Source organism: Lycium barbarum, chromosome 9 (assembly GCF_019175385.1).
Source record: "Lycium barbarum isolate Lr01 chromosome 9, ASM1917538v2, whole genome shotgun sequence".
In the NCBI taxonomy this organism is placed as follows: domain Eukaryota; kingdom Viridiplantae; phylum Streptophyta; class Magnoliopsida; order Solanales; family Solanaceae; genus Lycium; species Lycium barbarum.
In genome coordinates, this window is record NC_083345.1 from 116034218 (window position 1) to 116057634 (window position 23417).

The window sequence follows — 23417 nt, forward strand, 5'->3', positions numbered from 1 at the left end:
ATCCAAGATGAAAGGGAATAGGGTGAGAAGATGGAAGAAAAAGGAAAACTTCTCAGAAGTCTTTTGTGCTAGGAACTTCAACAAGTATGGGAGATATATCAGTCTGATTAATGTAAGGGGTAGAAGGAGGTCGGTCATAATTATTCCTGAATTGACATTTAATTCAGGTTGGGTATTCATTGCGGAGAAAGTTGATAGATTCATCTGCAGTCACACAGACGGGAGAAAGATGGAAGAAAGCAGACTGGCTGATAGAAACATTCCTTATGCAGAAGTGATAAAGAGCAGTAAATGGACTAACAGGCAGGACAATGTCACAAAAGCAGATTCTACATTGAAGAAGGGAGAAAGAATTTGCATTAATGACAGCCCAACAAACCACAGTGTAACATTAAAGAGGAGCTTAGTAGGCCTGTTCGAATTTAAAGCAGGTGAGCCACCAACTTCATCAGAGATTAGAAGATGGGCTAGCAGCTTATGGAAGCAAAGCCACGGTTTGAATATATATGAAATGGGTAATGGGTCTTTTCTCTTCGAGTTTGCTTCAAGAGAGATTGCAGAGCAAGTTATTGTAGGAGAATGGGCTTGGAGAAATTTTAAGGTCAAGCTACAATGGTGGAACCCAAGAATAGGTGCAGTGGAGGAAAATAATAGGCCAAGCTCAATTTGGATCAGAATAGTAGGTTTACCCCTACATTTCTGGTCTCAGAAAATATTTAGAACTATTGGCGATCACTGTGGAGGCTGGATGGAGACAGAAGAAGAAACACAGCTAAGGAATCACCTTAAATGGGCTCGGATAAAAGTCAAGGGTGATGGGTCTGACATTCCCTAGGAGATGAGTATTGAAGATGATGAATTTTGCTATACCATGTAGATTTGGACTGAAGCACCAGTAATGGTGGCTACCGGAGCTGGAGATTCAAATCATTTTGCACATCAGTTAAAAAATAAATATCCAGTGGATAAAGAGGTGGGTAACTGCACCTTTGAACAGTTGACAGATGGAAGTGATGGGAGCCCATGTGAGAGCACAGGGGCAAGTGGACAGAGAGAGAAAGCTGGCAAAAAGCAGGTGGGCCTGGGGTTTTTGGGTGCAGTCCCTTAACAAAAATCAAGCCCAAACTTTCTCGTGGGCCAATCATCCAAAGCCCAAGACAATGTTTCATTTAAACCAACAGGAAAGACATGTGAGAGGCATGAGGAAGCTGTTAAAGGATTAAAAGAGATTCAAACACTGGCCTCAAAATTTCTACTGGCTTTCAATGAATGGGAAAGCACTGCTGCTCCCAACTCTTTAACTGAAACTCAGTTGAGAGAGGAGAATAAGTCACATTCCATGGAAATGGAGCAAAGAAGAGAGGAGAGAACTGATCCTGCTCCCTTACAAGAGAGTGAAGATGCCTCAGACAAAGGTGAGTGCCAAACAGAGGATTTCAACTTACAACTCCAACAAATTCATGATGCTGTACCTGTAGCAATGCATGTTCCAAATGATCAGGAAAGTAATGAAATCAAAACTACAAATTGGGTGAGAGGGGAAATTCTGGATATAAGCAGCAACTATGGAGTAACCATAGAAGGGCTAAGGGAGAAAACACAAGCCTTGCTCATGAAACTTGATGCAAGGAAGGCTGCAAGTGAAAAAGATCAAGAAAGGAGGAAGAAAATAATTGTCTCCCCAAAAAGCAGAGGAATAGGGAAAAATGAACTGACGAACCTACAATCCAGCCTAAATGAAGAGGTAGAGGGAGTTAGAAGTAGAGGGAGAGTACTTGCCTTGTCTTTCAGATGAATGTCAAAATAATCACTTGGAATGTGAGGGGACTTAACAAGATATCCAACAGAAATCTTGTTAAGACTGCTATGCAAAAATGGAAGGCAGATGTTTATTGCTTTCAAGAAACAAAGGTGAACAAGGAAGTGGAGGCTATTGCTAAACAAGTGTGGCCTTGCAGGTGGATGAAGTGTGGTTTCATTGAAGCTATTGGTAGTAGTGGTGGGATCCTGATTATGTGGGATAGCAGGGTTTGGAGCGGGAAACATATAGAATCTGGGCAATACTCTATTTCCTATAAATTTGAATCAGTCCAGAGTGCCTTCAGTTGGCACCTAACAGGGGTTTATGCTCCACATGCAAGAATGGAAAAGCTGGAATACTGGGAAGAAATTGCAGCTGTCAGAGAGTTTTGTGAAGGGCCTTGGGTAACCTGTGGAGACTTCAACACTGTCCGATTCATGGTGGAAAGAAGTGGCTGTAGCAGGATCACAAATGTGATGAATGATTTCTCCACCTGGATAGAAGAACTGGAACTGCATGATCCCCACTTAAATGGTGGGAGCTTTACTTGGTTTAGGGGAATTAATCACCGCAGTGCAGCGAGAATAGACAGATTCCTATATTCTATGGAATGGGAGGAAAGCTTCAAGAACATCAGACAGAGAATTCTGCCTAGAATTGTATCTGATCACAGTCCCATTGTCCTTGAATGCGGGAATTGGGAACAGAAGAAAGCAAGTTTCAAGTTTGAAAACTGGCGGCTAAAGGTGGAGGGATTTAATGAGTTGATCCAGAACTGGTGGAATGATTTCCTGGTAGAAGGGTGGTGCCCTGATTATATTTTTTGTTCAAAGTTAAAGATGCTCAAACAGAAACTCATGGACTGGAGCAAAACAACCTTTGGGGAACTCACAAACAGGAAGAACAGTCTTCTCAATGAACTAACTGAGATTGACTTGGCTCATGACCAAAGAGAGTTGTCTGAAGATGAGATGATGATAAGGGCAACAGTACTTGCTGAATTGGAAGAATTGGCTAAGAATGAGGAAAGCAGTTGGAGGCAGAAGTCTAGAATACAATGGCTAAAGCAGGGGGATAACAATACAAAGTTTTTTCCGAGAATGGCAACTGCTCACAGGAGATATAATAACATAGACAGATTGGTTGTAAGGGGGGAGGAAATAACAGAACCAGCAGAAATCAAAATGGAAATGATAGAGTTCTGCAAGAAACTTTACTCAGAAACTGAAGAATGGAGGTCATCTTTTGAACTTGTAGATTGCCCAAAGATTTCTACTGAAGAGAAAAACTGGCTTCAAAGGCCATTTACAGAAGCAGAAGTTTTGCAAATTGTAGACCACTGTGATGGTGACAAAGCACCTGGGCCTGATGGTTTCACTATGAGTTTTTTCAAAGCATGCTGGACAACAATAAAAGATGAACTGATGTTGACTATCCAAAACTTCCATCAGAATGAGTTTTTTGAGAAATCCCTTAATGCTACATTTATAGCTCTTATCCCTAAGAAGCATGGAGCAGAGGAACTAAAAGATTTTAGACCTATAAGTCTGATTGGGGGGGGGGGGGTGTACAAAATAATCTCCAAGTTGCTTACTGAGAGGCTGAAAACAGTGATGGATAAATTGGTGGATGTCCACCAAATGGCTTTCTTGAAAGGAAGACAAATTTTGGATGCAGCTTTGCTAGCAAATGAGCTGATGGACTCTAGGGTGAGGCAGAATACTCCAGGAATTCTATGTAAACTGGATATAGAGAAGGCTTATGACCATGTAAACTGGAGATATCTCTTGAAGATTCTCAATGATATGGGATTTGGCAACAAGTGATTGAATTGGATTAAATTCTGCATATCCAATGTTAAATTTTCACTTATCATCAATGGAAATACTGAAGGATTTTTTAATTCTCAAAGAGGACTGAGACAGGGAGATCCTCTCTCCCCCTTCCTCTTCATTTTAGCCATGGAGGGGCTCAATCACATGATCAAGAAAGCTAAGGCAAATGGTTGGATGAAGGGTTTCAAGGCTCTAACAAATAGGGGTCATGCCATGGAAGTAACTCATCTGCTGTATGCAGAGCATAGATGATGCTCTGGTCTTTTGTGAAGCTGAGGTATTACAAGTTAGGCATCTGAGGGTTATTCTTACCATTTTTGAAGGTATTTCTGGGTTGCATGTAAACTGGCACAAAAGCCATCTTTTTCCAGTGAATCAAGTTGAGAACCTACAGGAGATAGCTGAGAACTTAGGCTGCCAAGTGGGATCTCTGCCCACAAAATACCTGGGCCTGCCCTTGGGTGCTAAAAACAAAGAATTGGAAATTTAGTGTGAGGTGCTGGAAAAATGTGAAAGGAAGCTGGCTAGATGGAAGAGCTAGTATCTATCTTTGGGGGGCAGAATGACACTGATAAAATCTGTGATGGATGGTCTTCCTTCTTACATGATGAGCCTATTTCCAGTCCCAAAAAGCATTGAAAAGAAGTTTAACCAACTGAGAAGAAATTTCCTCTGGCATGGTAACAAAGAAAAGAAAGGTCATAATCTGGTGAATTGGGATGATGTGACTCTTAGTAAAACTCGAGGGGCGCAAATGTGTAAGTTGCATTGACGAGCCAATTGATGAGTCGAAGAGGTTCAAACTTGGCAATCATTCAAGAGTGTTATCACGTTTGCTTAGTCCCTTGGAAGTCAAGCTAATAATGAAAGCAGAAAAAGAATGTGCGGCTAATCAGCTCCGACCGGAGCAGTTGATTGTTAATGGATTTCCGTTGAAGCCTGATGAGATGGAAGAACTCTTCGGGTGCCCTTTACTGCCTCAAAAGTTGAAGCCTCGAAGTTATTGGTATGACAAGGAATCTGGACTTTGGGGAAAGGTAATTTTGTCTATTGAAATTTAGCTAATCATTCATGATACTCCCTCCGGTCCAAAATAATTGATGCTTTAGCCTTTAAGGTTGGTCCAAAATAATTGATGTTTGACAAAACTAAGAAGTATGTAATTCGTTTTTCAAATTTTCCCATGACACATTCCTAATTCCCATGATAATTATGTTAAGCTAAAAAGAAATGAAACTCATAATTGAGGGTATTTTAGTCAAAACCTCTCTTAACTTTTATGAGTAATTGAATTCCTTAATCCATATGAACAAGTTAATTATTATGGACTGGAAGGAGTAATTCCTATCGGGAAGTAAGAAAATTAATGCAACTTTGGCTTCTTAATTTAACAGGAAGGAGAAAAACCTGACAGAATTGTGAGCTCAAACCTGAATTTTACTGGGAAACTTAATTCGCATGCAAGCAATGGAACGACACAGGTCTATATTAATGGCCGAGAGATAACTAAACTGGAACCCAAAGTGTTGAAGGTATGTCGTTTGTACTCCAACTAAGTTTCCGCTCATTTCGGGGCAATAACTTGTCGTAGAACAATTACTGCGCGCTATTTATATGCCAAACTAATGGTTACCTTCTATTTACTAGCCACAGTTTGTCTTTTCACTTAAAAGATATCTCCTCTTTTTTGGTCAATTTTACCGCTTATTGTCATGCTGTTTCTTTTAGGGAAATGTTGACTGCACCAATGATTTTTTCTGACCCTATTACTGCTGCAATAATTTGTTTATGGTTTGTCCTTAAAAAATGTTGGGTAGCTTTACTGATATACTATGAAGTTAATAAAATCTACATCCAAGTAATCATTTATAGCTCTGAGATTACTGTTGAATTGTCATCTTCTTAAACTGTCGAACTATAAAGTGGTTTCCCTATTGTGATTGATCAGGAATCGGATACTTGTTTAAGTAGGCAGCAGTTATTCCTTTCTAGATTGCATTTATTGACGAGGAAATCTCTTATTACCTTGAAATTTTTGAAGGATGTATGATGATTGAGATTTTACCTAATTTAGCTGAAAACAAAAGCTCAATATGGAAATAAACTATGAAGAATAAACTGCATACATGGAATAGCAGAGTCCAATTATGCTGATATGAGATTTTTATTTGCGAAACTATGCACGTGTCTATGTCACGTTCAACTACTCCCTCCATTTCAATTTGTTTGTCTTACTTTCCTTTTACGGAATAGTTTGTCTAAAAAGAAGACTCTTTCCTAATTTGGTAACTCTTTAATTCCAACATCCCACATGACATGTTGAAGACCAAAAGATTAAATTACATTTTGGTACGTTAAACATATCTTTAGTTTAAGACCCCATGATTCAAGAGTCTTCAATACTTTCTTAAATTCCGTACCCAGTCAAACTAAGACTCATAAATTGAAGCGGATGTAGTATTAAAAATGGGACTTGCTTACATGTCTTCAATAGCTTCTCAGCAGTGAATTATTTTATCTTTAATTTTCAGCTTGCAAATGTGCAATGTCCTCGTGACACTCACTTTTGGGTATATGACGATGGACGCTATGAGGAAGAAGGACAAAGCAATATTCGGGGTAACATATGGGAAAAGGTAGCAAAAAGAAGTTGATTACGATGCACTTTTGACTCTATTTGTAGGGCTAGTCGGTTATCAAATATATCATATTTGTTTGTTATACAGGCATTAACGCGGTTTATCTGCTCCCTGTTGTCCCTGCCAGTGCCTACTGGTCAGTCCCATGGACAGAGGGATGAACCTAGCAATTATACTACTGTTACAAATTATATAGAGCAAAAAAGGGTTCAGAAGCTACTTTTACTTGGACTTGAAAGTTCCAGAACAAGCACTATTTTCAAACAGGTAGCCATATTGGATCTGTCTAAGTTATTTATTGCATAACGCTTGTTAGAGGAAATGCTTTTTCTTTATTAACTTTTTTTTTAATCTGAAGTCTGACGTGTCTCTACATATGTAAAAACTTTCTAAAATGTTTGTTCTTTAATCATTTGTGTAACGGAATACAGACAACTATGATCGACACATTTCATTTGCTGCAAGTAATTTTTTTGGCATCATATTGAAGATGGGCTTTTTCTGCTAGGGAATATTTTTTCTTACAAAAACATATGACAGAGTGTAAGAATAGAAAATTTTATCCAATTTATGCGGGTGAAATGAAACGCATGGGTTAGGATTGACTTTCCTTAAGTGGAGAAGGGTAGAGGGGGCAAATTCATTATCCACTACCTTTCAAGGTGGGGGTTAGGTCTGCGTACACTCTACCCTCCCCAGACCCCACATAGTGGGATTATACTGGGTTTGTTGTTGTTGTTGTTGTTTCAAACCGTGCGCCACTTGCCCTAGTGATTGATTGTACTTCCTTTCTTTCTTATTATTAATATACTACTCATTTTCAACAACCTTCTGAGCCGGCGAAATTTTTGTATGGGAACAAGTTCACTGTTGAAGAAGTTCAAGATATCAAGCTGATGATTCAAAGCAATATGTACAAGTGTCTGAGCATTCTTCTTGATGGAAGGGAGCGCTTTGAAGAGGAGGCTTTGTCAAGAATAGAGGCGGAAGGTTCTTTCAAATATATCTCTAAAATTTGTGATAAAGACTGCTCTGTTAATTTACAAAGTACTTACCCCACTAGTGATAGTTTGTATCCATAGTGGAATGCCTATCCTACTTAACAAATTTTGGAGGAAGAAGAAACAAAAGAACTGCAGAAATATTTTACTTCTCTAAAGTTCCACCCATAAACAAATAGTCGAAGTCTCTAAACAAATCTATTGGATTTTTATTTTTTTGATAAGGTAAACAAATCTATTGGATTTTTATTCAATTAGATTTGCGAGAAACGCAATTCATTGAAATAATAGATTCATCTCAGATGGCAAACCTTTTCGAAATTAAGAATTTTTTAGTTCAATATTTGTTGGAATTGACACTTTAGATCTAGATAGATCGTATCTTGTAAGTTGGAAATTCTTTCTTTTGTATTCTTTAATGACCAACAATCATTCCTAATTAAATAACGAGAATTAGTCAATTTATCTTTTGCCAGTCATTTTTTTCCACTGTAATATCTTTCCCTCAATTATTCTATTCCTGACTATGGGTAATCGGTAATAGCTAAGGTATTTTCATGTTGTCAAAGATTTGAACAATGAAAATAGATGGTGAATGCCTGCTCAAATTGATCAGGTGATGTAGGAACAAGGTTCAAGTCGTGAAATTGAGTTACATTGATGTGTGTGTTGTATATGTTAGGATTTTATTTCTAAGATTCAGAGTATGGTCATTTAGGTTCAAATTTTTGTGGTAATATAAAGTCTTGGAGAGGAATCTTTGCGGGAGTTATTTAATTGTTAATTTTCAGTTATTTTACTTGTCACCTTTGACCAATTTTAAAGACGTGAAGTCTCCTACGGTCTTATTAGATGGAGTTTAAATGCTGCATGCCACTTACTAAAAACATACTGCAGTTTTACTAATGTCAAAGATATCTTCGTTGGTACATTGATTAGAACCTTCATTATTTGGAATTGTATTAACCATATAGTTTCCATTTCCATTGATGATCCACAATGTCGCGGTCAAAGGAATTAATGACTGCAATTTATAGGCGGTGACGTGGAATCTGCTGAAAGTAACCAATGCATCTATTCCTTGAACCCGAGGTTGAAGCATTTCTCTGATTGGCTACTGGACATCGTTGCTACCGGAGATTTAGATGCATTTTTCCCTGCAGCAACACGTGAATATGCTCCTCTGGTTGAAGAGGTGTGGAAGGATCCTGCTATACAGGAAACATACAAGAGAAGAAATGAGCTTCATTTCCTTTCAGATGTAGCAGATTACTTCTTGAGCAAGGTACTTTTTGGGGCATACGAGTAGTCTTATTGAATCAAATTGTCAAAAGTCTCTCGAGCAATGTAGCTTTCTTAGATGCATAGGGGTATTGAGTTGATTTGGTTATCTAGTTGATTTGAGTTGTTGACCGTATGTTGTCAATATGCATTTGGCTCTCCTCTCCTGGTAACATATCTCTCGAAAAATCTATAGTGTTCTCATGGTTCATCTATATACTGTTACAAGGATTGAGATTGACTGCTATAAAGTTTTCTACTTGTTCACTTGGGGCCGTTTAGTTGCTGGTTAGGAACTGAATTATTCATATATTAAAACCAACATGCACCATGTTTGGTAGCATTTTAGTTGCTATGTATAAAATTCAGCCTACCAAGTACGGTGTTCGGTTACCAGCTTACAATCCCGTGTAACTAATACATGTATAAGCTATGAGGGAGTCGAGTATTATTTATGCATGATAGAAAATGGAATAACAACAACCCTCAGGGGTTGGCCTGGTGGTAATTGGCTTGAGCCTTGGGGTGCTCCCTTTCAAGGTCTCAAGTTCGAAACCCACTAGGTGCAAACAATTTCTGAGGGCCATCGGACTGGGGTAAAACCCTGAATTAACCGTGGTGCACTTGCGGGAAACTCCTTGCCGAGGGCCTGTGCACCCCCGGGATTAGTCGGGGCTCAAAGAGACCCGGACACCCGGTGCTTAATCAAAAAAAAAAGAAAATGGAATAACAACAACAACAACATATCCAGTGTAATCTCACAAGTGGGATCTGGGAAGGGTAGGATGTACGTAGACCTTACCTCTACCTTTGCGGGGTAGAGAGCCTGTTTCAGGTAGATCCTCAGCTCAAAAGAAATGTAACCAGTGCAGGAAAGTAGGAAAGGAAAAGAGACAGCACAATAGCAAATACGACAACACTCTGCTACCTACTAACCTTCTACCTCAATCATCGACCTTCAGGTCATGTCCTCCTCAGTCAACTGATGTTGTGCCATAACTTGTCTAATCACCTCCCCAGTTCTTCTTTGGCCTAGCTCTAGCGTTCCTAACAGAAAATGGAATAACTAATACATGAACAACTGAACCCTGCATAATTGAACCCATAACTAATTCTTGTATAACTGATCCCTACATTATTAATACATGCATAACTCTAATCAGCAACCAAACGACCCCTTATTTCCTTGTAAGTATGCTATGTCAAGAACATATTTGACTTTGTCCTGTTACTATCATAGGCAACTGCTGCCCAAGGGTTATCTCTCATAGTGAGTAATATAGAATCTATATCCTTTCTTGAGACAAGTTATTACAACTTAATTTTAGACCTATTTACTTGTTTTCTTGAGTACACTTGCTAATGAATCGATTTTTAATTTGATCAACGGTAACTACCACAGAAGATAGATAACAGATAGTAAATTGGTTTTTTTGTGGCCTTGTAGGCTGTTGAGCTATCAAGCAATGAGTATGAACCTTCAGAGCGAGATATACTGTATGCTGAAGGAGTTACACAACGTAATGGATTGGCTTTTATGGAGTTCTCCTTGGATGATCGTAGCCCAATGTCTGAAATCTATGGAGACAATCTGGAATCTTCTGCACCACCTCTGACTAGGTAACCATTCTCCTCCTACTAGGACAATTACATTTCGTGGTGTTAGCTGATAATTATCGTTTTAGTTTTAGATGTTGAGAATTCTCTAGATGTACTCTAGGTTGACACATATTTCTGATGGGCAATGCAACTGTTTTATTATGCATGCATGACACCCCATGACGATAAAAATGCATCTGAAAAAGGCTTTTTGGTGTAAACTGAAAGATGTTAACGAAGCTATTGCTGTGATAGATTTTATCTTCAGGCTTGAGGAGTAGCCTGAGTTGTAAATAGTTTTTGCACTCAGCAGCAATCTTGGTGAACAGTTGGAAACTAGACTTCAAGGGCTACAATTTGCAGTGCAAATTCTTTATACACAGGAAGTAGGGATCGTTTAATGTTAAGACCGTGTCTGACTCTGAGAGACTTTTTCCATGTTTTATTACAGTTAACCTTTCTACCACTCCAAACCCCTTCCCACACACCATACTATTGTTCACATATTTCAAAGACACTAGTACCCTCGTGTAGGTGTCGCATACCTTGCGGCTACCTAAGGCACTTCTTTAAAGTTTTTAATTGGCCCGAATGAACATCCAAAACGTACGGGGCTCTAAAAGAATGATAGCAGATGAAAAAGTTTCTGGAGTTACGCTTTTATAATATATAAGGGAGAAAAGTTACTTGAATGATTCCTGTATTCCTAGACCTTTGTTTTCCTGACATTCTGGTGTCTCATCGATATGAGCAATTTTGTGGATTGTTCAAACATGCTGGGAACTTGCCACACATGAACGTATGTGCTCATCCAAATAATCTACTTGATTCTAGCCTAGGTGACAGACTAATTTCATTTCCTGAGAGGTACCAGCTAATCAGAGTAAATGCCAATGGAATGAATGAAGGATGCAAGTGGGTGGAGATGTTTGAAGTTGTTCGTGTTGTAGTATTTTGTGTGGCCCTGAGTGACTATGATCAGATGTGGCTTGCTCCTGATATTAGAGGACTCATTTTACAGTACAACTGATATTAGCTCTTCTCCGTTTTTCCGGCAAGAGTAAAATAGTGTAGACATAACTTGATATCTGTAGATAGTGAAAAAAAAAAAGGGAGATGAGATTAAATTAGTTTAATAAAAAGATTTCACCATTTTCTTGTCATGGTCTCTTTTGATGATGGTGTTTAAAGTTATCCATCTGCAGTCTATAAGCTGTGCCATTTCATTGTATATTAATAGTAAAAACATTTTGGTATCAACTTCTGTCATTCTGTTGGAAGTCTCTAAGCTGTGTTTTTGCAACAATGAGAATTAGAAACACCTAAAATATAAAGCAAGTGAAGTAACAATGACTTCAAATTTGTCCAGCGACTTAGCTAAGAAGGAACTTGAATACTTCTCTGCCTAATGGAAGGGATTCTTTCATGTATTCCATATCAATTGAGAAAAGATACGATTATAAGGAATGATTAAAACAGAAAACCACATAGAATTGTTAGGATTACAAACAAAAACATTACTTCTGACAAAATTGCATTTTAATAAACTCCACTAAACTTATAGCTTTTATTTAAACAAATTCATAATTTTGACAAGCATACTTCAATTTTTATAAGAAATGGCTACTTAATTATGGTTAGTGACTATGGATATCAAACGAGGCAGAGGGGTTAGCAAAAAATTGCAGAAATATGACACTTTTTGGGGTGGTTTTAACAGTGTTCAGGAAAGCGGGCGCTTCACCGCTTCGCTTCGCTTAAAGCGGTGAAGCGAAGCTTTGTCGCTTCAGGTAAGTGGAGCGGAGGCTACCCAATAAAGCGGACGCTTCTGCGGCTGAAGCGGTGAAGCGTACGCTTTATGTTGTGGGCTGTTTTTTGAAAGGACAACTTTAATAAAATAATAAGTCCAGGTCAATTTCTTTCCTTTTTCTTCTTTCTTCTTCTTCTTTCAAGCTCTCTTCTTTGCTCTGTTTGTTTCTCCACATTTTCTCTGTTTTTTTCTCGAATTCTAGGGTTCTGCTCGGCTTTTCTTCTTTCTTTCTTTCTTCTTCTGTTTCTTCTTCTTCTTCTTTCAAGGTCTCTTTTTTGCTCTGTTTTTTCTTTCTCGAATTTTAGGGTTCTGCTCTGCTTTTCTTCTTCTTTGTTATTCTGCTCTGTTTTGCTGATTTTTTTTTTGCTCTGGTTTGCTGCTATATATGCTCTGTTTTCAGTTCTGCCTTTTTCTTTCTTTTCCAGTTCTGCTTTTTTCTTTCTATTCCAGTACTTTTTCTGCTTTGTTTTGCTGTGTTCTCTGCTGATTTTGTATCAATCGGACTGCAGTTATGTGTTTGTTTTGTGATAAGATAACTAAAGGAGGAATCTTTCGCCACAAACATCTTGTTGGTACTTATAGCGATGTTGCACGCTGTCTAAGATGTCCGGAGAATGTGAGGGAAGAAATAAAAACATATGTCGAAGGAAAAAAGGAACTAAAAGAAGTAGCTACAAGTCATTCCCTAATTGATGAAGTTGAAGAAGATGATAATGAAATTGAAGAAGATGATGAGCAATATGATGATGATGTGGAGTACAAGATTTTGACAATCTAGTAGAAGAATAAGAACTAGATGTCGAACTATTAGTAGCTTTGATTTTGTTTGTCCTATGGTCTGGAGGATTTTGTGATATCCACTTTAGTTTTTTATATCAATCGGACTGCAGTTATGTATTTGTTTTGTGATAAGATAACTAAAGGAGGAATCTTTCGCCACAAACAACATCTTGTTGGTACTTATAGCGATGTTGCACGATGTCTAAGATGTCCGGAGAATGTGAGGGAAGAAATAAAAACATATGTCGAAGGAAAAAAGGAACTAAAAGAAGTAGCTACAAGTCATTCCCTAATTGATGAAGTTGAAGAAGATGATAATGAAATTGAAGAAGATGATGAGCAATATGATGATGATGTGGAGTACAAGATTTTGACAATCTAGTAGAAGAATAAGAACTAGATGTCGAACTATTAGTAGCTTTGATTTTGTTTGTCCTATGGTCTGGAGGATTTTGTGATATCCACTTTAGTTTTTTATTTGAACTTTTAGTCTATGGATATCTACTTTAGTTTTGAATTTGAACTTTTGCTTATATATATATATTCTCTATTTATTTTGCTCTTTTTAAAAAAAAAATTGCGCTTCACCTTAATGAAGCGGGCGCTTCGCTTCACGCTTCGCTTAAAGCGTGAAGCGGGACCTTGTCGCTTTTTTCCGCTTCACGCTTTCCTGAACACTGGGTTTTAACTTTTTTGACCAGCGTAGGAAAGAGAGATTAGATTGACTTCCTAGATCATGGAACCAGCTAGGACCGGAATGACTATCAACCAAGCTTAAGTTAGCTCTAACCCCCGCTTGTTCTCTGAGAAGAATTTCAAGGTCAAGAGTAAAAGTGTTTCCCATGAAATAAGTGAGGGCCAACATTTAAATTTTGAAGTTCTGGCCATGGAGCAAGTCGTGACAAAAATTCAAGACCATCCACTTTGAAAGTTATTTGTATACTTCACCTAAGGATTAGAATTAAGTTTGAGCCTCAAATTGGATTGAGTTATAAGCATGAAATTACGTCTGTTGTCCCTAAAAAGGTTGGTCTTGAACTTTAACCTTGCGAAACTAGATCTTTTTTTACCTCAACTTAAGAAATCCACCAACATAAGTTCTACTTGTAATGTGCACATAATTTAGTTTTGCCTATGAGATAGGAGTTTAGACGTTTCAATATGTTCTAGGCAGTGTTGAGGAAAGTGGGCGCTTCACCGCTACGCTTCGCTTAAAGCGGTGAAGCGAAGCTTTGTCGCTTTAGGTAAGTGGAGCGGAGGCTACCCAATTAAGCGGATGCTTCTGAGAATGAAGCGGTGAAGCGCCTGAAGCGGTGAAGCAGATGAAGCGTACGCTTTATTTTGTGGGCTATTTTTTGAAAGGTCAACTTTAATAAAATAATAAGTCCAGGTCAAAATTTTAATAAAATAATACGTCCAGGTCAAAATTTTAATAAAATAATACGTCCAGGTCAATTTTAATAAAATAATTAGTCCAGTTATTTGAAATCCTCAGCGCCACTTTGAGAAATTTTATTTCGCACAATCAGCTAGGGTTTTGCAGCAGCTCTTCTTCTCCACTTTCAGGTAATTTCTTTCCTTCTTCTGCTTCTTCTTCTTCTTTCAAGCTCTCTTCTTTGCTCTTTTTTCTCTTCACATTTGCTCTGTTTTTTTCTTGAATTCTAGGGTTCTGCTCTGCTGTTCTTAGTCCGTTTTTATTTGCCTTAGTGATGGATGGATTGACACGGCAAATTCAAGGTGAGGTGCCATGGTGTATGCTTTTCGCGAACGACATAGTCCTGATTGACGAGACTCGTAGCGGAGTTAACGCTAAGCTGGAGTGTTGGAGACATACTCTGGAGTCAAAAGGGTTTACGCTGAGTAGGACCAAGACAGAGTACTTGGAGTGTAAGTTCAGTGAAGCAACTCAGGAGGCTGACTTGGAAGTAAGGCTTGGTACCCAGGCCATCCAGAAGAAAAGTAGTTTCAAGTACCTTGGGTCTATTGTGCAAGGCAGCGGGGAGATTGACGATGATGTCACACATCGTATTGGGGCAGGGTGGATGAAATGGAGGCTTGCTTCCGGAGTGCTATGTGACAAAAAGGTGCCACCAAAACTTAAGGGCAAGTTCTACAAAGTGGTGGTTAGACCGACTATGCTGTATGGGGTGGAGTGTTGGCCAGTTAAGATCTCTCACGTTCAAAAGATGAAATTTGCCGAGATGAGAATGTTGAGATGGATGTGTGGCCACACCAGGAGTGACAGGATTAGGAATGAGGATATTCGGGATAAGGTGGGGGTGGCCTCGGTGGAAGACAAGATGCGAGAAGCGAGAAGCGAGATTGAGATGGTTTGGGCATGTGAAGAGGAGAGATACATATGCCCCAGTGCGGAGGTGTGAGAGGTTGGCCATGGATGGTTTCAGACAAGGTAGGGGTAGGCCGAAGAAGTATTGGGGAGAGGTAATTAGACACGACATGGCGCAAGTTACAGCTTACCGAGGACATGACCTTAGATAGGAGGGTTTGGAGGACCCAAATTAGGGTAGAAGGCTAGTAGATAGTCTCGTTATATGTTCTTATTAGTAGTTGCATTATTGCAATATAATTTCTTATGCTTCGATTTCTGCTATTATCTGATATTTCCTGTGCTTTGGTTATCCTGTGTCATCTGCTCCGATTTCTGCTATTATCGGTTATTTTCTGTGCTCTGATTATCCTATATTATCTGTGTCGCTTGCATTATTTCATTTCCATATCGCTTTAAATCTCTTATCCGAATCTCTTAACCTTATCTAACCTTATCTGACTTCTTTTTATGCTTTTATTGAGCCGGGGGTCTTTCGGAAACAGCCGTCCTACCTTGGTAGGAGTCAGGTTTGCGTACACTCTACCCTCCCCAGACCCTACGATGTGGGATTTCACTGGGTTGTTGTTGTTGTTGCTCTGCTTTTCTTCTTTCTTTCTTTCTTCTTCTGTTTCTTCTACTTCTTTCAAGCTCTGTTTTTTTCTTCACATTTGTTCTGTTTTTTCTTTCTCGAATTCTAGGGTTGAAGAAGATGATGAACAATATGATGATGATGTGGGAGTACAAGATTTTGACAATCTTGTAGAAGAATAAGAACTAGATGTCGAACTATTAGTAGCTTTGATTTTGTTTGTCCTATGGTCTGGAGGATTTTGTGATATCCACTTTAGTTTTTTATTTGAACTTTTAGTCTATGGATATCTACTTTAGTTTTGAATTTGAACTTTTGCTTATATATATATATATATATTCTCTATTTATTTTGCTCTTTTTAAAAAAAATTGCGCTTCACCTCAATGAAGCGGGCGCTTCACTTCACGCTTCGCTTAAAGCGTGAAGCAGGACCTTGTCGCTTTTTTTTGCTTTACGCTTTCCTGAACACTGGTTCTAGGGGTTGAAGATAGTGCCATGTGTTGCCTACTGAGCATTTTTTTAAGTTGGATTGACTGATTATTTTTATTTTTAAAATAAAATAAAATTAATCATGATCAAGTTTAATTGTATTTTCCAACAATAATTTAACAACAAATATTTTTAGTTTAAAAAGTGTAGAATGTTATTTTGTGGATTATAAGAATGACTCTTTATAAAGTGGAGGAAAAAATTGTGAATAATTAAACAGTGCATACAATTTTTGCCTATACAAAAGAACTCATGTATGACCATTGTAAGTTGAATGAATACTATTAAGTCTTTCCTGTCTGTTATAAGTCATAACTTGTGATAATTGACCAACTCGTGCAATTTTTGCCTATGAGGCATAACTTGTGGTCAATTGAGCATGCTTGCTTGTTAAAAATTCATAAACAAAACTATTTTATGTCCACAAAGTGCAGGCCATTTTAAAAAAAAAAATTATTTAACCACAACAACATAGTTAGTGTAATCCAATAAATGGTATCTAGGGAGGATGGTGCGTACGCAACCTTACCCATACCTTGTGAAGGTAGAAAGACTGTTTCTGATAGACCCTCGGTTCAAGCAAAACATATCAAAATCAGTAAACAAGAAAAAACAATAGTAAAATATTTATTTAACGGCGCCAAAGATTAAAACCAACTGTTAATGTGTCTACTTTTATACATCACCCTAAACTTTTTCCATTTCTCAGCTGGACTAAGAGGGTGTTTGGCATAAGTCAAATGTTTATAAATCAAAGTGAGTATATGCCATAAGATGATCTCCCCAACTTATTATTTTTCAGCTTATAAACATTTTGGGCTCGTTTGGTATGAGGGATAAGAGATAATTAATTTCGGAATTAGATTTGAAATGAGTTTATCCCACGTTTGAATCCCGAGATTAGTTATTCCGGGATGATATTGTTATTTTTTGGGATATTTTAAAAAATATACATCTTTTTAAAAATATTTACAACACGTAGCCCAATATACAATATTATACAACATGTATTTACCTTATATAAAGTGTATAAAAGGTCTTTATACCCAAATATGAGCTAAATCGAGTGTTTATACACAAAGTACGAGCTACATTGTGTAATTTTTTTTAAAATAGACAGATAGCATAATTTTCCCTTAGTTTATCCCTGTGAAAGAATGAAATAACAATCTCGAAATAACTTATTCCCCAACAAAATGACCCCTTTTAGGGAAAATGAATAGGACAGCCGGACTAATTATTATAGTAGATTTTTTTTTCTTTTTCAAAACATGCACTTTTTGCTCAGTTAATTCCAATTGTGCCGTTTTTCTGTGGAATTATCAGAAATGTATAAATCGCATTCGGCCATTTAGTTACCACAAAGAGAAGCCGTCAAGCTAGGAAGATCTCTTTGTTAGTTTTTTTTTTCTTCAAATAATCGTAATTGCTGGGACGTTCAACTACAAAAGCCATCCATCTTATGAGAAGGTTGGTGGAGCAGTATAGGGAGAGGAAGAGGGACTTACACATGGTATTCATCGACCTAGAAAAGGATTATGACAAAGTTCCAAGACAGATCCTATGGAAATGCTTGGAGGCTAAAAGTGTACCTGTGGCGTACATTAGGGTGATCAAGGACATGCATAAGGGAGCCAAAACCAGGGTGAGGACAGTAGGAAGAGACTCAGAGCACTTTCCAGTTGTGATGGGGTTGCATCAAGGATCAGCTCTTAGTCCGTTTTTATTTGCCTTGGTGATGGATGGATTGACACGACAAATTCAAGGTGAGGTGCCATGGTGTATGCTTTTCGCGGACGACATAGCCCTGATTGACGAGACTCGTAGCGGAGTTAACGCTAAGCTAGAGTGTTGGAGACATACTCTGGAGTCTAAAGGGTTTACGCTGAGTAGGACCAAGACAGAGTACTTGGAGTGTAAGTTCAGTGAAGCACCTCAGGAGGCTATTGTGCTCAGGCCATCCAGAAGAAAAGTAGTTTCAAGTACCTTGGGTCTATTGTGCAAGGCAGCGGGGAGATTGATGATGATGTCACACATCGTATTGGGGCAGGGTGGATGAAATGGAGGCTTGCTTCCGGAGTGCTATGTGACAAGAAGGTGCCACCAAAACTTAAGGGCAAGTTCTACAAAGTGGTGGTTAGACCGACTATGCTGTATGGGGCGGAGTGTTGGCCAGTTAAGATCTCTCACGTTCAAAAGATGAAAGTTGCCGAGATGAGAATGTTGAGATGGATGTGTGGCCACACCAGGAGTGACGGATTAGGAATGAGGATATTTGGGATAAGGTGGGGGTGGCCTCGGTGGAAGACAAGATGCGAGAAGCGAGATTGAGATGGTTTGGGCATGTGAAGAGGAGAGATACAGATGCCCCAGTGCGGAGGTGTGAGAGGTTGGCCATGGATGGTTTCAGACGAGGTAGGGGTAGGCCGAAGAAGTATTAGGGAGAGGTAATTAGACACGACATGGTGCAATTACAGCTTACCGAGGACATGACCTTAGATAGAAGGGTTTGGAGGACCCAAATTAGGGTAGAAGGCTAGTAGATAGTCTCGTTATCCGTTCTTATTAGTAGTCGCATTATTGTAATATAATTTCTTATGCTCCGATTTCTGCTACTATCTGTTATTATATGTTATTTCCTGTGCTTTGGTTATCCTGTGTCATCTGCTCCGATTTATGCTATTATCTGTTATTTCCTGTGCTCTGATTATTTTGTGTTATCTGTGTCGCTTGCATTATTTCATTTCCATATCGCTTTAAATCTCTTATCCGAATCTCTTAACCTTATCTGACTTCTTTTTATGCTTTTATTGAGCCGAGGGTCTTTTGGAAACAGCCGTCCTACCTTGGTAGGAGTCAGGTCTGCGTACACTCTACCCTCCCCAGACCTCACGATGTGGGATTTCACTGGGTTGTTGTTGTTAATCGTGGTGTTCAGGTTAGCTTGTGTGCACGTCGACTAATTTTTGACAAACTCTTTTACTACCCTATCCTTAATATTATTTGTAATCCCTAAAATACCCTTACTGAAATAAACTGCTAACCTTCTCCCTAACGTCATTCTTTCATACACGCTTCTCTGAAATCCATCAACATCCGCATAGCCATTTTTTTTTGCAACAGTATTTATAAACACGATATACAACAGTATACACTTACTTTAGATAATGTATAAACTTGTATAAAAGGGCCATTTCGAGTCTCCAAATAGATATGGAGTGCTATTTTCCCATTATTAAATAAGTGAACACTTATTTTGTACTAGGGAGTATTTTTCAGCTTTATAACACTTTTAGTTTGACAACTTTTTTTTACTGTTCTATCCCTAATGTTATTTTATGATACCTAAAATACCCTTTCTGAAATAAAACCGCTAACCATAATCAAGAATCAACCAATTTCCAAGCTTTTTTTACGTCAAAAGCAGGTGAGAAAGCTTTCTAATTTCATCTTAATTATAAATCACTCTTCCTTATCATCTTTTTTTGTTCTGTTACACTGTTAGAAAGATCATCTTAATGTTTGTTTAATACTCTTTCTTTTAATATATTAGCTTGAGGTTTGGTTTATAAGGAGTTTGAGGCAATTCTTGAATAAACCTGAGAGTTCTTGTGGAAATCACCTTAAACCTTTATGTTAATTAAGACATACATTTTAATTTGTTTATCTTACTTTCCTTTTTAGTTTCTTTTAAAAAAGAATGACTCTTTTCTTTTTGGCAATTAGGACATATGTACTACAAAATGATGCATACGTTTCAATTTATTTATGGTACTTTCCTGTTAGTCCTTTTTTAAAAAGAATGACTTTCCTTTTTTTGACAATTTTTTAATTCTAACTTTTCACATGTCATGTATAAAATCACAAGATTAAAGGACATTTTGATACAGTCTTCTTGATCATCGGTTTTGTTCTGTTACACTGTGAGAAAGAACATCTTAGTGGGCGTTTGGACATAAGAATTGGGAACTTTGAATAAAAGTAGTATTTGCCTTCAAGTTGAAAATGGTATTTGGAAATTGGAGTTGTGTTGGGGCATGAATACAAATTGGATTTGTTTTAGATATTTGTGTGTGATTTGGAGTGTAAATTGTGAAAACAACTTTTTGGATTTCGAATTCCGAAAACTGTAACAATTCTATGTCCAAACAGTTTTCTGGAATATTCATTCCGGAATAATATTTCGGAAAAAAGTGAAAACTATCCATGGCCAAACGGGGCTTAATGTTTGTTTTCTTCTTTCGTTTTTTTTTTTTTGAAATATCTTAGCTTGGGGGTTTAGTTTATAAGGAGTTTGAGGCAACTTGAATTAATCTGAGATATTATGAGGAAATCACCTTAATCCTTTTTTGACATATGTACTATAGAATACTCCATGTGTTTCAATTTGTTTGTTTTTTTACTTGACACGGAAGTTTAAAAAGTAAAGAAGACTTTTGAATCTTTCTTGCTTTATCTTCTTTATAGATCACTCTTCTTTATCATCTTTTTTGTTCTGTTACACTGTTAGATCATCTTAATGTTTGTTTTCATCTTTTTTTTTTTTTGATTTTTAATATGTTAGCTTGGGGTTTAGTTCATAAGGAGTTTGAGGCAATTCTTGAATGAACCTGAGATATTATGAGGAAATCACCTTAATCCTTTATGTTAATTAAGACATATGTACTACACAATACTCCCTCTGTTTCAATTTCAATTTGTTTGTCTTACTTTCCTTTATAATCTGTTACATTGTGATTTCTACTGTTGGAATAAGTATCATTATATATGTATGTGTATAGCTTAATCAGACATTCTCTTCAGATTGTTTGTATTCTATCATGTCGGAAAATACTTCTGGACGGACTAATCAGGATTGAGTACTCCCCAATTGGCAAGTTGCACTCCATGGAAATACAGAGGAATATCACGGCCAAAGGAGATGGAGACCGACTCACTAATCTGCCGGAGCCGATTCTACTCCATATCCTCTCTATGTTGCCGGATGGAAAACAAGTTGTACGAACCAGCACATTATCTAAACAATGTAGATTTCTTTGGAAATTCATTCCACTATCACTCGATTTCCCCTTCCTTGAGTATCCCTATGATGATAACATAAACAGCAAGAAAATTCTTGCTTTTGTAGCTTCCACCAATAGAGAGCTTCACTATTGGAGGTCTTGTGAGAAAATCAAAGCATTTAGGGTTTTCCCCTATAAATACAGGGAGTATCTTGCTAAAGACGTGGATTTTTGGGTACATGTTGGCACTAAGATTGCTAATGTTGAAGAGTTTACACTTAAATTTTGCTGCATGTGTTATCCGGATTACGCGTATAAGTTTCCTCATTTTGTGTATAGGAATATATGTCGTTGAGGAAATTGGTTCTAGTTAATTGGCAGTTAACCCCTACTGGTAGTGTTAATTGGAGTAGTCTTGTTAATCTTTCAATAGGTGATGTGGCATTGCCGGAGGGCGTTATGGAAAAGGTATTATTAGGTTGCCCTAACTTGGAGTGCTTGGAACTAGATAAAGTTGGTGGCATTCGTCGTTTGGAAATTAACTCTGTGAAGCTGAAAAAATTGATTATAACAAACTACCAAACAGAAGTTGCTGAAGAAGTTGTCTATTGTCTCGAAATATTTTCCCCGTATGTTCAACATTTGAAACTTTTGGGGTTGTGCTGCGATGAGATACACTTTCAGCTGAGAAATATGGCTTCACTTGTTACTGCGGTCCTTTCTTTAAGTGTTGATTTTTATGAACTTGAAGGTGAAAAAGACAGATTGGAAAAGGAGTGTAGATATTTCCAGGAACTTCTTCACAGCGTTGCCCATGTCGAGAACCTTGAATTGGGTCCCTGGTGCATTGAGGTTGATTCATACTCTTGGCTATCCAAAATTTAGATTTTTTTTTCTTTTCTTTTCATTTTGCGACTTATTATTTGTTATCGAATCCATCAGTTTAGTAACATTAGCAATACCACTACTACCTGGGATAATATGATAACTGTGTTTTTAAGTACTGAAGAATAACTTTCTCATGGCCAATTTGGTTGGACAGTGGCAGTTCATTGAAGCAAGGCCTATTGAACAAAATATTTTATGATGAAAATTGTCACATGTGGAAAAACACAGTGCTATAGTTGAAGTTGTTTTTACGAATTATTCAACAATTTTCATGTCATTTATTAAGTATTTTCATTTCCTTGTTTTTGACATATTCTGGTTTATCTATTTGGTTTATAAGTGCCTGTCCATACTGGAGTTGAAAGGGTGGCTGTTTCCAACATCAAGCTGGAAATTCTTAAAACTTAACGCAGCCTTAGAACAGTTGGACTACCCTGGAATTTGCAGTTTTTTTACAGAGTTCATCACATCTTGAGACATTGGTCTTTGACTGGAACAATCACAAACGAAGAGTAAGTTTTCTTTAAACCTTTATACTCAAATGTTATCAATATCAAACAACTATTAGTGGTAGCCGAAGACGATATATATCAAAACAGTTCTGATTGTAAGTACTTTGGGAAAATAAAATTATAAAACATTCTTTTGAGGATTAAACCGGTTCATCAAAACATTCTTCTTGAGAACAATGTCTTTCGAGAGCATTGTAGCGATTGTGAACTCAGAGCAATGGGTTTAATGCCGGATGGGCGCAAATGTGTAAGTTTCAAAGGTGAGCCAATTGATGAGTCAAAGAGGCTCAAACTTGGCAAACGTTGCTTATTAAGTCCCTTGGCAGTCAAGCAAATAATGAAACAGAGAAAGAAAGTGCTGCTAATCATCTCCAACCAGAGCAGCTAATTGTTAATGGATTTTCTTTGAAGCATAGAAGTTACTGGTATGACAAGGAATCTGAACTTTGGGGAAAGGTAACTTTGTTTATTGGAGCTTAACTTATTCGTTGCAATCCCTATTGGGAAGTAAGAATGTTAATGCAGCATTGACTTCTTAATTTAACAGGAAGGAGAGAAACCTAACAGAATTTTGTGTTCAAATCTGAAGTTTACCAGGAACTTTGTCCTCATGCAAGCGATGGAAGCAGACAGATCTATGTTGATGGGCGAGAGATAACTCAAAGTGCTGAAGGTGTGTCCTTTGTACTACAACTAAGTTGCTATTCATAATACCAATATTTTAGGACAATAAAACCTTTACTAGATTATTGAAGTTTTCCTGTTTGTTAGCAATGAACGATATTTCCTTTTTTTTTAATCTGTCTCTTATTGTCATGCTGTATCTCTTATGGATTTCTACCACAACTGTTACTGAAGC

The 23417-nt window shown here is 37.7% G+C and overlaps 1 protein-coding gene across 1 annotated transcript; it reads left to right on the top strand.

Moving 5' to 3' along the window:
• The first annotated feature begins 4399 nt into the window (after positions 1-4399).
• Positions 4400-15754, top strand: LOC132609560 (extra-large guanine nucleotide-binding protein 3-like). The gene is made up of 9 exons (XM_060323607.1): positions 4400-4673; positions 5031-5168; positions 6168-6272; positions 6363-6542; positions 7139-7265; positions 8314-8561; positions 10005-10177; positions 14242-14312; positions 14412-15754. Exons 1-9 carry the CDS (start codon positions 4500-4502, stop codon positions 15125-15127), a joined length of 1932 nt encoding a protein of 643 aa, XP_060179590.1. The 5' UTR covers positions 4400-4499; the 3' UTR covers positions 15128-15754.
• The last annotated feature ends 7663 nt before the right edge of the window (positions 15755-23417 follow it).